Raw genomic sequence first — 13,043 nt, 5'->3', positions numbered from 1 at the left:
ATTTTAGAATTTATTTTAAAATTTGGTAAATAATGCATGAATATATTTTCCTTAATTTAAAAAACAACTTCTAGAGTAGGTCAGAGTCCCCTCACCCTCTACCCCCTTGTAGGACCCTCCCTGAAGGTTGCCACTGTTGCTGGGTTGGTGTGCCCTTCCTTTTATTTAGATAGACTTTCTCAGATGATCCTTTTCTTTCTCCTTAGTCCTTTAGATGTATTGAGCAGTGTAGGCCATTTCTCTGCCGAAAGAGGCCAAAGCCTGCTGAGAATTGCGAGAGGGCAGGCTGGGAGGCGTATAGGTGGAGGAGCGTAACCAGGGCGGGTGACTGGGACTGAAGCAAGATGGCCGCCTGCATTCATTTCCAGCTCTGCGGCTCCTGGGTTTTCTGCCACTCCTAGCCTTTTGCAGACCACTTCTCTGAATTGATTTTTTTGTGTGTGAGTTGGGGGATTAGGACTTACTTTGGAAAGTTGTATAAGAGTCAAATGTGTGAAGGTCTTCGGTAAATGGGAATGCCTAGGATCCTATCATTGCCCATGTGAGGTCATTTTGAGATGCTTGGAAGTTAAGGAAGGAAATCCTCACAGGTCACCTTTGTTAGGACATATTTCTCTGGGCTTTGTAGCAGTGAGTATTAAAGATTGAGGTCACTGGCAAACCAAAGACAGTATTTCACAGGCTCCTGCTGGAGGCATAAATTCTGATCTTGGGTTAGGTGCTGCTGAAGGGATGGGTTTGCCTTCCAGATGGACAAACTCGAATGTGGCCTGGGTGTGTCCTCAACCTGTGTTCAGTTGGGAAGCTCTCCCCAGAGTTAGATTCCCAGACTTCCTGGATTAAAGAACTCGACTTAGTGCTCAGGGGATGCTTACTGAGCAAACTGTTCACTTCTAATCAGCTCAGTGTCCTTGTTTGTATGCATGGGCAAATCATAGCATCTCTGTGTGTAGTGTGAGCTTTTCCATAAGAGAATGTTTAATGGGCTTAGCTTAGGGGCACCTGGGTGGCTTAGTAGGTTAAGCCTCTGCCTTCAGCTCAGGTCATGATCCCAGGGTCCTGGGATCAAGCCCTGCATCTCCCTCTCTCTCTGCTTGCTTGTGATCTCTGTCAAGTAAATAAATAAAATCTTTTAAAAATAAATAAATAAGGGTGCCTGGGTGGCTCAGTGGGTTAAGCCTCTGCCTTCGGCTCAGGTCATGATCTCAGGGTCCTGGGATTGAGCCCCGCATCGGACTCTATGCTCAGCCGGGAGCCTGCTTCCTCCTCCTCTCCGTCTGCCTCTCTGTCGAATAAATAAATAAAATCTTTTTAAAAAAGAAAGAAAGAAAGAAAAATAAATAAATAAATAAATAAAGGGCTTAGCACAGAGCGGGCACAAAGTCAGTGCTCATTACCACAGTTCTCCTGATAAACATCTGACTTCGCCACTAACCAGCCAGTGACCCTGCTGCTGCTTCTCTTTCAGGTTGGAGGTGTGCAGTCTCTAGGGGGGACAGGGGCACTCCGAATTGGAGCCGAGTTCTTAGCCCGATGGTACAATGGAACGAACAACAAGGACACGCCTGTCTATGTGTCCTCACCAACCTGGGGTGAGTCCTTGAGCTACAGAGAGAGGAGAGACAGAGGAGTGGGGGGAATGACCCTCGTGACTCTCACTGTTGATGCAGAAATGTAACCCAGCCCCTGAATCCGCTGACATTTGGGAACGTCTGGAGCAGTGGATTATGGCACTATGCTCCGGGCCAGGTTAGGAATCCTTGTTCTCAAGACTCATGTTTTAGCCCGTGTTGAAACTTCCCTGAGAAGGCAGAAAGTGTGGAAATAGGAAGTCCCACCATGGTAGGATGGAAGTTTAACATGACTGACTGGTTGAACTTGTTCTTGGTGGTTACAGTCATTCTTTTAAGTCTTTGTTGCTCACCTCGTTTTAACCCAGTGAATGCTGAGCCTATGAGGGCCCCAGCAGCTGATGTGTGTCCCTTCCAGTTAGGGCTCTGTGTGTGTCAGGTCGTTTAACGTTTCACTCTTTTGCTTACAGAGAATCATAACGGTGTGTTTTCTGCTGCTGGATTTAAAGACATTCGGTCCTATCACTATTGGGATGCAGCGAAGAGAGGACTCGATCTCCAAGGTTTCCTGAATGATCTGGAGGTGGGCAATTAAGATGAAAAGTAAACAGAACCCCATGGTGTCAGGAGGAGCAGGGAAAGGTCTTTGGATTATTCGGTAAGGGAAAGTCTGAAACGGCCCTACTCAAAACAAAATGGTGGTTTCTGAGTTAGCACATGAGGAAGAAATATGCTGCCCCTTGCCCTGTGTGTCACTGACGCTGACCCTGGGTGTTCTGCTAGCGTCGGAGCTGACGTAGCTTCCTTCCCCTCAGAGTGCCCCTGAGTTCTCCATCTTTGTCCTCCATGCCTGTGCTCACAACCCAACTGGGACTGACCCAACTCCGGAGCAGTGGAAGCAGATCGCATCCGTCATGAAGGTAACTGCACTTTCCGAGCATCTCTTGAGAAATTGTATTATTTTTTTTAATGTATTCAAAAGCAATACCTGTGTACAGAAGAGTTTGGAAAATGGAGAAAAGCCCATAGAAGAAAAGGATTAACTGAAAGCTACTGTTACTATTTTGGTATATAGAACATTGTTTTTTTGTTTTCTTTTTAAATAGTTACACATGTAAGTACATTTCTTCCACAAAGATGGCATCATTTTATCTGTTTGTAACATACTTTGTCTTTCATTGGCATTCCTTCACATGTCATTTTAAGTTCTGTAGCACAGTTCCCCTGCGTGGCTGTGTCATATTAATGATTGATTAAATCAGTCGATGGACATTGAGATCTCAGGTTTCTTGTTCTTCTGAACGATTATATATAGGACTCCCTTTTATAATTTCTTTGGGATAACTTTCTAGGTTGGGATTTCTAGCTCAGAGTACGTGTATTCTTCTTTAACATGTTTAAAGAATACTCACTGAGAAACTGTTACGTGCCAGGCACCAAGTAGGGTATAAGAGTGAGCAGAGCGGAGATGGTCCCTGCCCTCAGAGAGCATCCAGCCTGTCTGAGGAGACAGCCAAGTACTGTGGCTGTGCTGAAGGGGTCACGTGGAGGAACGTAGCACAGACTTCAGGAGTGTGTGCACGTGTATGCATGTGTGTGCACGTGTGTGCAGTAGTGGCAGAAGCTGTCATGTTGAAACTTGAAGGATGAGGACAGGTGGGGGTTGGCAGGAATGGAGTGTTCCCTACAGAGAGAGGAGTGTGATCAGTGCCCAAGGCAGAAGTCACGGCCCATTTAAGGTATTGGAAGTAATTCTCAGTATAGCCTCGAGTTCTACGGTGAGTGAATGAGAGGTAAATGGGAGCCAGATCCTGTGCTGAGGCATTGGACTTCATTTGGAGGGCGTGGGGGAGCCACTGAAAAACTTTGATGCCATCAGAACTTTGTGGTCTTCAGGCTACGTAGCAGGGAGTGGATCAGAGGGAGGCAAGATGAGACAGGCCCAGAGAGCAGTGAGGAGGCTGGTGCCACGATCCGCATGGGAGCTGACTGGGAGCTGAGTGTGGGCGGTGGCAGGGGTAGACCTGAAAGGAGTCTCGGGCTCCGGGGAAATGGGTTGATAGGAACTGGGATGTGGTTGGCCGTAGCCGGATGCGAAGGCTACCAGAGGAGGAGTGAAGGACACACCCTGGCCCCTGGCTTGGACAGTTGGGGGCGTAGAAGTGGTGTCCACTCAGAGCACGAGCCCAGTATGAGGGCAAGCTCAACTGTGGGGAGTCCCATGAGGAGGTCGGAGGGGATGAGAGTAGGGACTCTGAGGTCTCCTTTGTCTTGAGTGCCTGCTAGACTAGCCCCGAATCGTTGGGGAGTTCTGGGGAGACCCAGCTGACCGAGCTTAGCACACCAGGAATTCAGAGGGAAGACCCGGCCAACACAGGACACTACCTCCATGTCTCACTAATAAGTCCAGTTGGCTGCGCGGCATTGAGATGCCCTAGGACAACAATAATTGTTAGATTTGTTGGTGTTAAGCTGAACAGAGAAACAGATGTAGAGTGGTGGCTGATGCAAAAAGGGAGAGTGAGAAGAAATGGGTAGTGTTAGGGATTCTGTGCGGGCACCAGCTGGGGAAGGAAGGCTGGTGTCTGAGGTTGGTTCCAGAAGGATCTCCTGCCCTGACTCGCTTTCCTTCCTCGCAGCGCCGGTTTCTTTTCCCCTTCTTTGACTCAGCCTATCAGGGCTTTGCATCTGGAGACCTAGAGAAAGATGCCTGGGCCGTTCGCTATTTCGTGTCTGAAGGATTTGAGCTCTTCTGCGCTCAGTCCTTCTCCAAGAACTTCGGGCTCTACAGTGAGTGCTCTCCTGAGTTTCAGCCTTGCCCCACCCCACCTGCCTTGGTGCCCCGAGCTGACTCTCCTCCCTCCCTTTAGATGAGCGAGTGGGCAATCTGACCGTGGTTGCAAAAGATCCTGATAGCATCCTGCGGGTCCTTTCCCAGATGGAGAAGATTGTGCGAATTACTTGGTCCAACCCCCCTGCTCAGGGCGCACGGATTGTGGCCTGTACCCTCTCTAATCCTGAGCTCTTTAAGGAATGGTAAGGGGCGCAGAGCCTGATGGGTGAGGTTTGGGAATGGAGAACAGAACATTTAACTCTCCCTTTGATTTTGGCAGAGGCAGGACAATTATTGAGTTTTAGGTACTTCTGTAAAATGAGGCTGGCACCTACTCCCACAGCTGAGGCCCAGAGGAGGAAGCATTGAGGAATGGGGCGTTTCCCCCTGCCCTCCCAGTACTATGCTTCCTCCCCTGACTGTTGGGAAACAAACGAAGGAATTCCTGATAGAACAGGTGACCTAGCTGCAAATCAGTGGGACAGTCTGGGGACTCTTCATCCTTATTTGATTTGCATATATTTTGCCTCATTTTGAAACAGTAACTTTTATATAGTAACTAAATCTACAGTCTGCTTCATTATCCCCGTCTGGGTCAGTGCTTAGGTGAATTCTGGGTTAAAACATGAGTGGTATTGCCAGTAGACCCAAGACGAGCACTAAATTCCATCAGAAGCTCACTTCTTCCTTCTGCCTGGTAAGTGTCTCTCTGGCCTGCTTGTCCACCCATCCGGGCACCTACATACTACCAAGGGCAGGTTGTGATCTCATTTTCAGTGTATAGATTACATTACATTTCTTAAATCTATCTGCTTCCGTGAGCCATCTGTCTGCCCTATCTGGATTGATACTTATATTGCTGTCCACTCAGGACAGGTAATGTGAAGACAATGGCTGACCGGATTCTGACCATGAGATCTGAACTCAGGGCACGCTTAGAAGCCCTCAAGACGCCTGGAACCTGGAACCACATCACTGAACAAATTGGAATGTTCAGCTTCACTGGCTTGAACCGTAAGTGTCCCCCAACCACCTCAAATGCTCGCTCTTGGACACAGCCCTTCTCTCTGTGCTCTTGGGTTTGACTCCTTTAGCTGTCACCTCTTTGGTCCGCCATAAACTTGGGCCAGAACAAGTTTGGTTTTCTTTTTTTTTTCTTTTCAAGTTCAGTTTTCTTTGTTTGTTTGTTTGTTAATTTGTTTTTTATTTTTTAGGCAGAGTGAGCACAGGCAGGCAGAGTGGCAGGCAGAGGCAGAGGCAGAAGCAGAAGCAGGCTTTCCGCTGAGCAAGGAGCCCGATGTGGGACTCGATTCCAGGACGCTGGGATCATGACCTGAGCTGAAGGCAGCCGCTCAACCAACTGAGCCACCCAGGCGTCCCTCAAGTTCAGTTTTCTTAGTGAAAACCTGCTGACCCATAATGAGGATATTTTCGTTTTTGTGGGCTGGGAAGTAACAGGATTTGTAGCCCGGAGACTTGCTTCATGAAAGGTCTCTCATAAATAAATGCTCGGGTGCCTTTTGGCTTTTCCTTAATCCTAAGTATAATTATTATAGCTGCTTATTCAGGGACCTAATTTCTTAACAGGTCTTTCCTAGTCTCTAAGCATTGCCATGAAAGAAGAGGTTACAGAGTATCTATTTCATAAATAAGAACTTAGATTGGTAGTTGGAATTGAGAGCCCTTTGAAAGTCTATGTGTGATCTTGGTCAGCCATCAGTGGGGCTTATTAGCAATCAGTTGTCCTTCTGATGACAGGATTCATTCACTTAATAAGTAATTCCTGAGCACCTACTGGCCAAGCCACAGGTCACCTGGTGCTGATGTGGCCATTCGCCTGGGTGTGGAGCTTGTGTCCATGTGGTTCTAGGGACAGTTTGTGCCTGGCATGGGTAAGTCAGTGGAACATGAGAGGTGCTGGGTAGCACAGGCAACCCTGGTTTACTGGAAGGAAGGAAGGAAATACAAGGAAATACAAGAAAGGTGGCGGCAACTGCGTATAACTAGACCCCTAGGAAGACTTTGGGGTAAAATGAGGCTTCCCGGAAAGTAAAGGGATGGCTCAGTTAGCCATAGGTGTACTTGGGATTCTGGAATAGGGCATTAGTTCACTTAAATAAGTAAAATCATCCTTTATCATTTTTAAGACTATTAAGTATAATGGAAATGGTATTTAGGAGTAATACTCTCAAAGCTCACAAGGTGGGGATGTCTCCCTATAAAATACCCATATTATCCACTCTCAGAGTAGGAAGTTAGTTTTATTATGAATTAAAAAATGGTGAGAACAGACCTGTGCCTATAACACATAAGTGACATTTTTAGCACCTGGCGCTATTTATCCTTTTTAAAAACGTGTTTTGTTTTGTTTGGTTTTTCCCTCCCAACATTTTATGAGGAAGAATTTTAAAATAGAACAGTTGCAGGGATTGTACCCACCATCTTGGTTGTACCGTGCTCCTGCTGTGGTGCTCCCTGATGGCACTCTGTCCTTCAGAACGGGTTGGCAGCATGTCGTCTGTGTTCTGCTCTGGCAGATCTGTGAAGCCCCTAAAATGATATTTGAAAAATTATGTATGTGTGTATTGGCCTTTTTCTAGGGAGAGAGTCTATAAATTTAGCTTCTGAACTGTGATGCTCCCCTCCCTTGATGAAAGGAGAGAAGTTTCATTTTCATTAAAAAAAAAGACAGGGCTGGGAATCCTGGCTGGCTCAGTGGTGGAGCATGCAACTCTGGGTCTCGAGGTTGTGAGTTTGAACCCTACACTGGGTGTAGAGATTACTTAACAATAAAAAAAAAATTTTTTAAGATTTTATTTATTTGACAGACACAGCGAGAGCGGGAACACAAGCAGGTGGAAGGGGAGAAGGAGAAGCAGGCTTCCTGCCGAGCAGGAGCCGGATGTGATATGGGGCTCGATCCCAGGACCCTGGGATCATGACCTGAGCCAAAGGCAGATGCCTAAGGACTGAGCCATCCAGTGCCCCTTAGCAATAAAATCTTAAAAACAAAGACACAAAAAACAAGGTTGGACCTCTGGATCCACTTCTGCCAGTGGGCGTCCGGCTTTACAAATAGTGGTGGCTCTGATGGTGTGTGAGGTTGGGCCTTGTGTCCTTGCCTGACTGTAGTTCACACACCTCAGTGCTGTCCAGGGTGACTTCTGAAGATGACCTTGCTTTGGTAGCACTGGGTACAGAGTCCAGATTTTACGTTTTCCATACAAAGGCCGCTTAGCCTCGTGGCTAAGAGCTCAGACTTAGGAGTTAACACTGCCTGCCTTGAAAGCCCAGACCCATTGCTGACTAGCTGCCTGATATTGAGAAGCTCTTCTAACTTCCCTCTGCATAACTGAATTAATATGAAGTGTAGAATACTGCCTGGCACATAGTGTTTACTTCTGATTATTTTTTTATTAAATTATTTAAAAATAAATTAGTTGCCCAACATACAGTACACCATTAGTTTCATATTTGGTGTTCAGTAGTTCATCAGTTGCGTATAACCCAGTGCTTATCACATCGTGTGCCCTCCTTAGTGCCCATCACCCAGTTACCCTGTTCTCCTCAACCTCCCCTCCAGCAACCCTCAGTTTGTTTCCCATAGTTAAGAGACTCTTCATGGTTTGTCCCCCTCTGATGACTTCCCATTCAGTTTTCCCTTCCTTCCCCTATGATTCTCTGTACTGTTCCTTACATTCCACAAAGGAATGAAACCATACAATTGTCTTTCTCTGATTGACTTATTCACTCAACATACCCTCCAGTTCCATCCATGTCAAGGTAAATGGTAAGTATTCATCCCTTCTGATGGCTGATTAATACTCCATTGTATCTATAAACCAAATCATCTTTAGCTATTCGTCTTTCCATGGACATCTTGGCTCTTTTTATTGTTTGGCTATTATGGACATTGCTGCCATCAACATTGGGGTGTGGGTGCCCCTTCAGATCACTACATTTGTATTTTGGGTTAAATACCTAGTAGTGCAATTGCTGGGTGGGTAGCTCTGTTTGTAACTTCTTGGCAAACCTCTGTCTGTTTTACAGAAGGACTGTACCAGCATTCCCACTAACCGTGTAGAAGGTTCCTTTCTTGTTTCCTGTCTTGTTAATTTTAGCCCTTCCAACTGGTCTGGGGTGGTATCTCACTGTGGTTTTGATGTGTAATTCCCTGATGCTGAGTGATGTTGATCATTTTTTCATGTGTGTGTTGGCCATTTGAATGTTTTCTTTGGAGAAATGTATGTTCCTGTCTTCTGCCCATTTCTTGATTGGATTATTTGTTCTTTGGGTGTTGAGTTTGATAAGTTCTTTGTCGATTTTGGATTCTAGCTCTTCATCTGATATGTCATTTGCAAATAGCTTCCCCCATTCTTTGGGTTATCTTTTGGTGGTTTCCTTTGTTGTGCAAAAGCTTTTTACCTTGATGAAGTCATTTTAGTACATGTTTGCCTTTGTTTCCCTTGCTTTTGGAGACCTGACTAGCAAGAAGTTGCTGTGGCTGAGGTTGAAGAGATTGCTGCCTGTGTTTTCCCCTAGGATTTTGATGGATTCCTTTCTCACATACAGGTCTTTCATCCATTTTTATTCTATTTTTGTGTGTGGTATAAGGAAATGGCTCCATTTTATTCTTCTGCATGGGGCTGTCCAATTTTCCCAACACCATTTGTTGAAGAGGCTATATTTTCCACTGGACAGTCTTTCCTGCTTTGTTGAAAATTAGTTGACCATAGAGTTGGGGGTCCATTTCTGGGCTCTCTATTCTGTTCCATTGATCTATGTGTCTGTTTTGTGCCAGTACCATACTGTCTTGATGATGACAGCTTTGTAATAGAGCTTGAAGTCTGGCATTTTGATGCCACCAGCTTTGGGGTTTTTTTTGTTTGTTTGTTTGTTTCTTTTTTTCCCCCAACATTCCTTTGGCTATTTGGGGTCTTTTCTGGTTCCATATAAATTTTAGGATTATTTGTTGCAGCTCTGTGAAGAATGTCGATGGTGTTTTGATAGGGATTGCATTGAACATGCAGATTGGGTAGCATAGACATTTTAACAATATTTATTCTTCTAATCTGTGATCATGGAATGTTTTTCCATTTCTTTGTGTCTTCCTTGGTTTCTTTCATAAGTGTTCTGCAGTTTTTAGAATACAGATCTTTTACCTCTTTGGTTAGGTTTATTCCGAGGTCTCTGATGGTTTTTGGTGCAGTTGTTAATGGGATCGATTCCTTAATTTCTCTTTTTTCTGTCTCACTGGTAGTGTATAGCGATGCAACTGACTTTTGTACATTGATTTTATATCCTGCCACTTCACCAAACGCCTGTATGAGTTCTAGCAATTTTGGGGTGGAGTCTTTTGGGTTTTCCACCTAAAGTATGTCATCTGCAAAGAGTGAGAGTTTGATTTATTCTTTGCCATTTTGAATGCCTTTTATTTCTTTTTGTTGTCTGATTGCTGAGGCTAGGACTTCTAGTACTATGTTGAAAAACAGTGGTAAGAGTGGGCATCGCTGTCATGTTCCTGACTTTAAGGGAAAAGCTATCAGTTTTTCCCCCTTGAGAATGATACTCACCCTGGGCTTTTTGTCTATCACTTTTGATACTGAGGTATGTTCCTTCTATACCTACACTGTGGAGAGTTTTAATCAAGAAAGGATACTGTATTTTGTCAAAGGCATTTTCTCCATCAATTGAGAGAGTCTCATGGCTCTTGTCCTTTCTTTCATTAATATGATGTACCATATTGATTGATTTGCAAATGTTGAACCATCCTTGCAGCCCAGGAATAAATGTTACTTGCTTGTGGTGAGTAATCCTTTTAATGTACAGTTGGAGCCTACTGGCAAGTATCTTGGTGAGAGTTTTGGCATCCATATTCATCAGGGATATTGGTCTGTAATTCTCCTTTTTGTTGGGCATCTTTGTTTGGTTTCAAGGTAATGCTGGGCTCAGAGAATGATCTGGAAGTTTGCCTTCCCTTTCCATTTTCTGAAACAGCTCCAGAAGAATAGGTATTATTTAAATGTTTGGAAGGGAGGGGTGCCTGGGTGGCTCAATTGTTAAGCATCTGCTTTTGGCTCAGGTCATGGTCCCAGGGTCCTGGGATCAAGCCCCACATTGGGCTCCCTGCTCTTTTTTTTTTTTTTTTTTTTTTTAGAGAGAGGGCGCGAGTGAGCACAGGCAGACAGAGCGGCAGGCAGAGGCAGAGGGAGAAGCAGTCTTCTGCCAAGCTAGGAGCCCGATGTGGGACTCCATCCCAGGACACTGGGATCATGACCTGAGCCGAAGGCAGCTCCTTAACCAACTGAGCCACCCAGACGTCCTTGGGCTCCCTGCTCTGCAAGAGGCCTGCTTCTCCCTCCCTCACTCCTCCTGCTTGTGTTCTCTCTCTCTTGCTGTGTCTCTCTGTTAAATAAATAAATAAAATCTTAAATGAATGAATGAATGAATGTTTGATAGAATTACCTGGGGAAGCTGTGTGAACCTGGACTCATTTGTTGGGAGATTTTTGATTACTGCTTCAACTGCCTTGCTGGTTATGGGTCTGTTCAGGTTTTCTGTTTTTTCAGTTTTGGTAGTTTATATGTTTCCAGGAAAGCATCTATTTCTTCCATATTGCCTAATTTGTAGGCAGACAGTTGCTCCTAATATGTTGTTAACATTGTTGGTATTTCCTTCATGTTGGTCGTGATCTCCTCTTTCAGTCATGATTTTATTAGTTTGGGTTCTCTCTCTCTCTCTCTCTTTTTTTGATACTCTGGATAGGGGTTTATTGGTCTTACTAATTCTTTCAGAGAACCAACTTCTAGATTTATTGATCTGTTCTGCTCTTCTTTTGGTTTCTGTTTCATTGATTTCTGCTATAATCTGTATTATTTAATCTTTATTTGCTGTCCTTTCTCCAGCTCCTTTAGGTGTATGGTTAGCTTGTGTATTTGAGATTTTTTTTTTTTTGGAGAAAGGCTTATATGGCTATATACTCCTTCTTAGAACCGCCTTTGCTATATCTCAAAGATTTTGAAAGGTTGTGTTTCATTTTCATTTGTTTCCGTAAGTTTTTAAAATTCCAATTTCCTAGTTAACCCCTTCATTCTTTAGTCAGATACTCTTCAATCCCAAATGTTTGAATTCCTTCCAATTTGCCTCTTGTGACGGATTTCAAGTTTTAAAGCACTGTGGTCTGAAAATATGCAGGGAACAACCCCAGTTTGTAAGTACTGGTTGAGACCTGATTTGTGACCCAGTATGTGAACTATCCTGGAGAATGTTCCATATGTACTCAGGAAGAATATGTATTCTTTTGCTTTAAGATGGAATGCTCTTATGTGTGAAGTCCATCTGGTCCAGTGGGTCACTCAAAGCCATTGTTTCCTTAATGATCTGTTCAGATGACCTGTCCATTGCTGTGAGTGAAGTGTAGAAGTCCCCTACTGTTACTGTATTATTAGCAGTGTGTTTCTTTAATTTAGTTATTAATTGGTTTATATAATTGGCTGTTCCCAAGTTAGGATCATAAATATTTATGATTGTTAGATCTTGTTGGGTAGACTTTTTAAGTGATATAATGTCCCTCTTTATCCCTTACTACAGTCTTTGGTTTAAAACCTAATTTAGGTCCAATATGAAAATTGCTACCAGCTTTCTTTTGCTGTCCATTGGCATAATAAATGGTTCTCCGCCCCCTCACTTTCAATCTGGTTTCCCAAGCACTGGAATGGCTCAGGCACCCCTTCTTTCTGTGACCCCCAGGGATCCTGAGACTACACTGTCTCACCTAGGATTCTGCCCCTCTTGGTTACCTGAGCATCTTTCAGGCAGGGATGTCTCTCACTGGAGCAGATTTCTAAAAGTTCTGATTTTGGACTCTGGGGCTCTATCACTCCCAGTAGCTGGCTTTTGGAGGCTCCCTCCCTTGCTGTTTATCTTCCCATAAATGCCTTCTGATTGACTTTACACCTCCCACCTTTGCAAAAAGTGGTCACCTTTCTATTTGTAGAATTCCAGCAATTCTTTTCTTACATCTCAGGTTGAATTCATAGGTGTTCAGAATGATCTAGCTAAATTCAAGGGACCAGATGAAACAAGGACTGGTACTCTTTGACCATCTTGCTTCTCTCTGCTCCTCTGATTACTAGGATTTTATTACCGTATGAGTTTGGGCAGCTGTAACAAAATACTATGGGCTGGGTGGCTTCAACAACAGACATTTCTTTCTCTCTCTCTTTTTTTTTTTTTAATTTAAATTTTTTAAAGATACTATCTATTTATTTGACACAGAGAGAGAGATCACAAGTAGGCAGTGAGGCAGGCAGAGGGGGAGAAGGAAGCAGGCCCTCTGCTGAGCAGAGAGCTCGATGCACGGCTTGATCCCAGGACCCTGGGATCATGACCTGAGCCAAAGGCAGAGGCTTAACCCACTGAGCCACCCAGGTGCCCCAACAACAGGCCTTTCTTTCTCAGGGTTCTAGAGGCCAGGCAGTCTGAGATGGGAGTCTGGCATGGTCAGTTCTGGTGGGGGCTCTCTTCTGGTTTCCAGTTGGCTGCCTTCTTGCTGTGTCCTCCCATGCTGGGGGTAAGGGAAAGGGAGAGAGAGCACATGCACAACACACACCAGCTCTCTAGTCTCTTATGAGGGCCCT

General features: G+C 44.7%; 1 protein-coding gene across 1 annotated transcript in view; it reads left to right on the top strand.

Annotated features, from left to right (window-relative positions):
• Positions 1-13,043, top strand: part of GOT1 (glutamic-oxaloacetic transaminase 1) — a 29,768-nt gene that overhangs the window by 15,051 nt on the left and 1,674 nt on the right. The window contains exons 3-8 of the mRNA XM_059398323.1: positions 1,469-1,592; positions 2,042-2,154; positions 2,387-2,491; positions 4,211-4,361; positions 4,442-4,607; positions 5,276-5,418. Coding sequence (XP_059254306.1) covers positions 1,469-1,592; positions 2,042-2,154; positions 2,387-2,491; positions 4,211-4,361; positions 4,442-4,607; positions 5,276-5,418 — 802 coding nt within the window. The remainder of the gene's footprint in view (positions 1-1,468; positions 1,593-2,041; positions 2,155-2,386; positions 2,492-4,210; positions 4,362-4,441; positions 4,608-5,275; positions 5,419-13,043) is intronic.

Source organism: Mustela nigripes, chromosome 4 (assembly GCF_022355385.1).
Source record: "Mustela nigripes isolate SB6536 chromosome 4, MUSNIG.SB6536, whole genome shotgun sequence".
Classification (NCBI taxonomy): domain Eukaryota; kingdom Metazoa; phylum Chordata; class Mammalia; order Carnivora; family Mustelidae; genus Mustela; species Mustela nigripes.
This window is presented reverse-complemented; position numbering and strand designations above follow the sequence as displayed.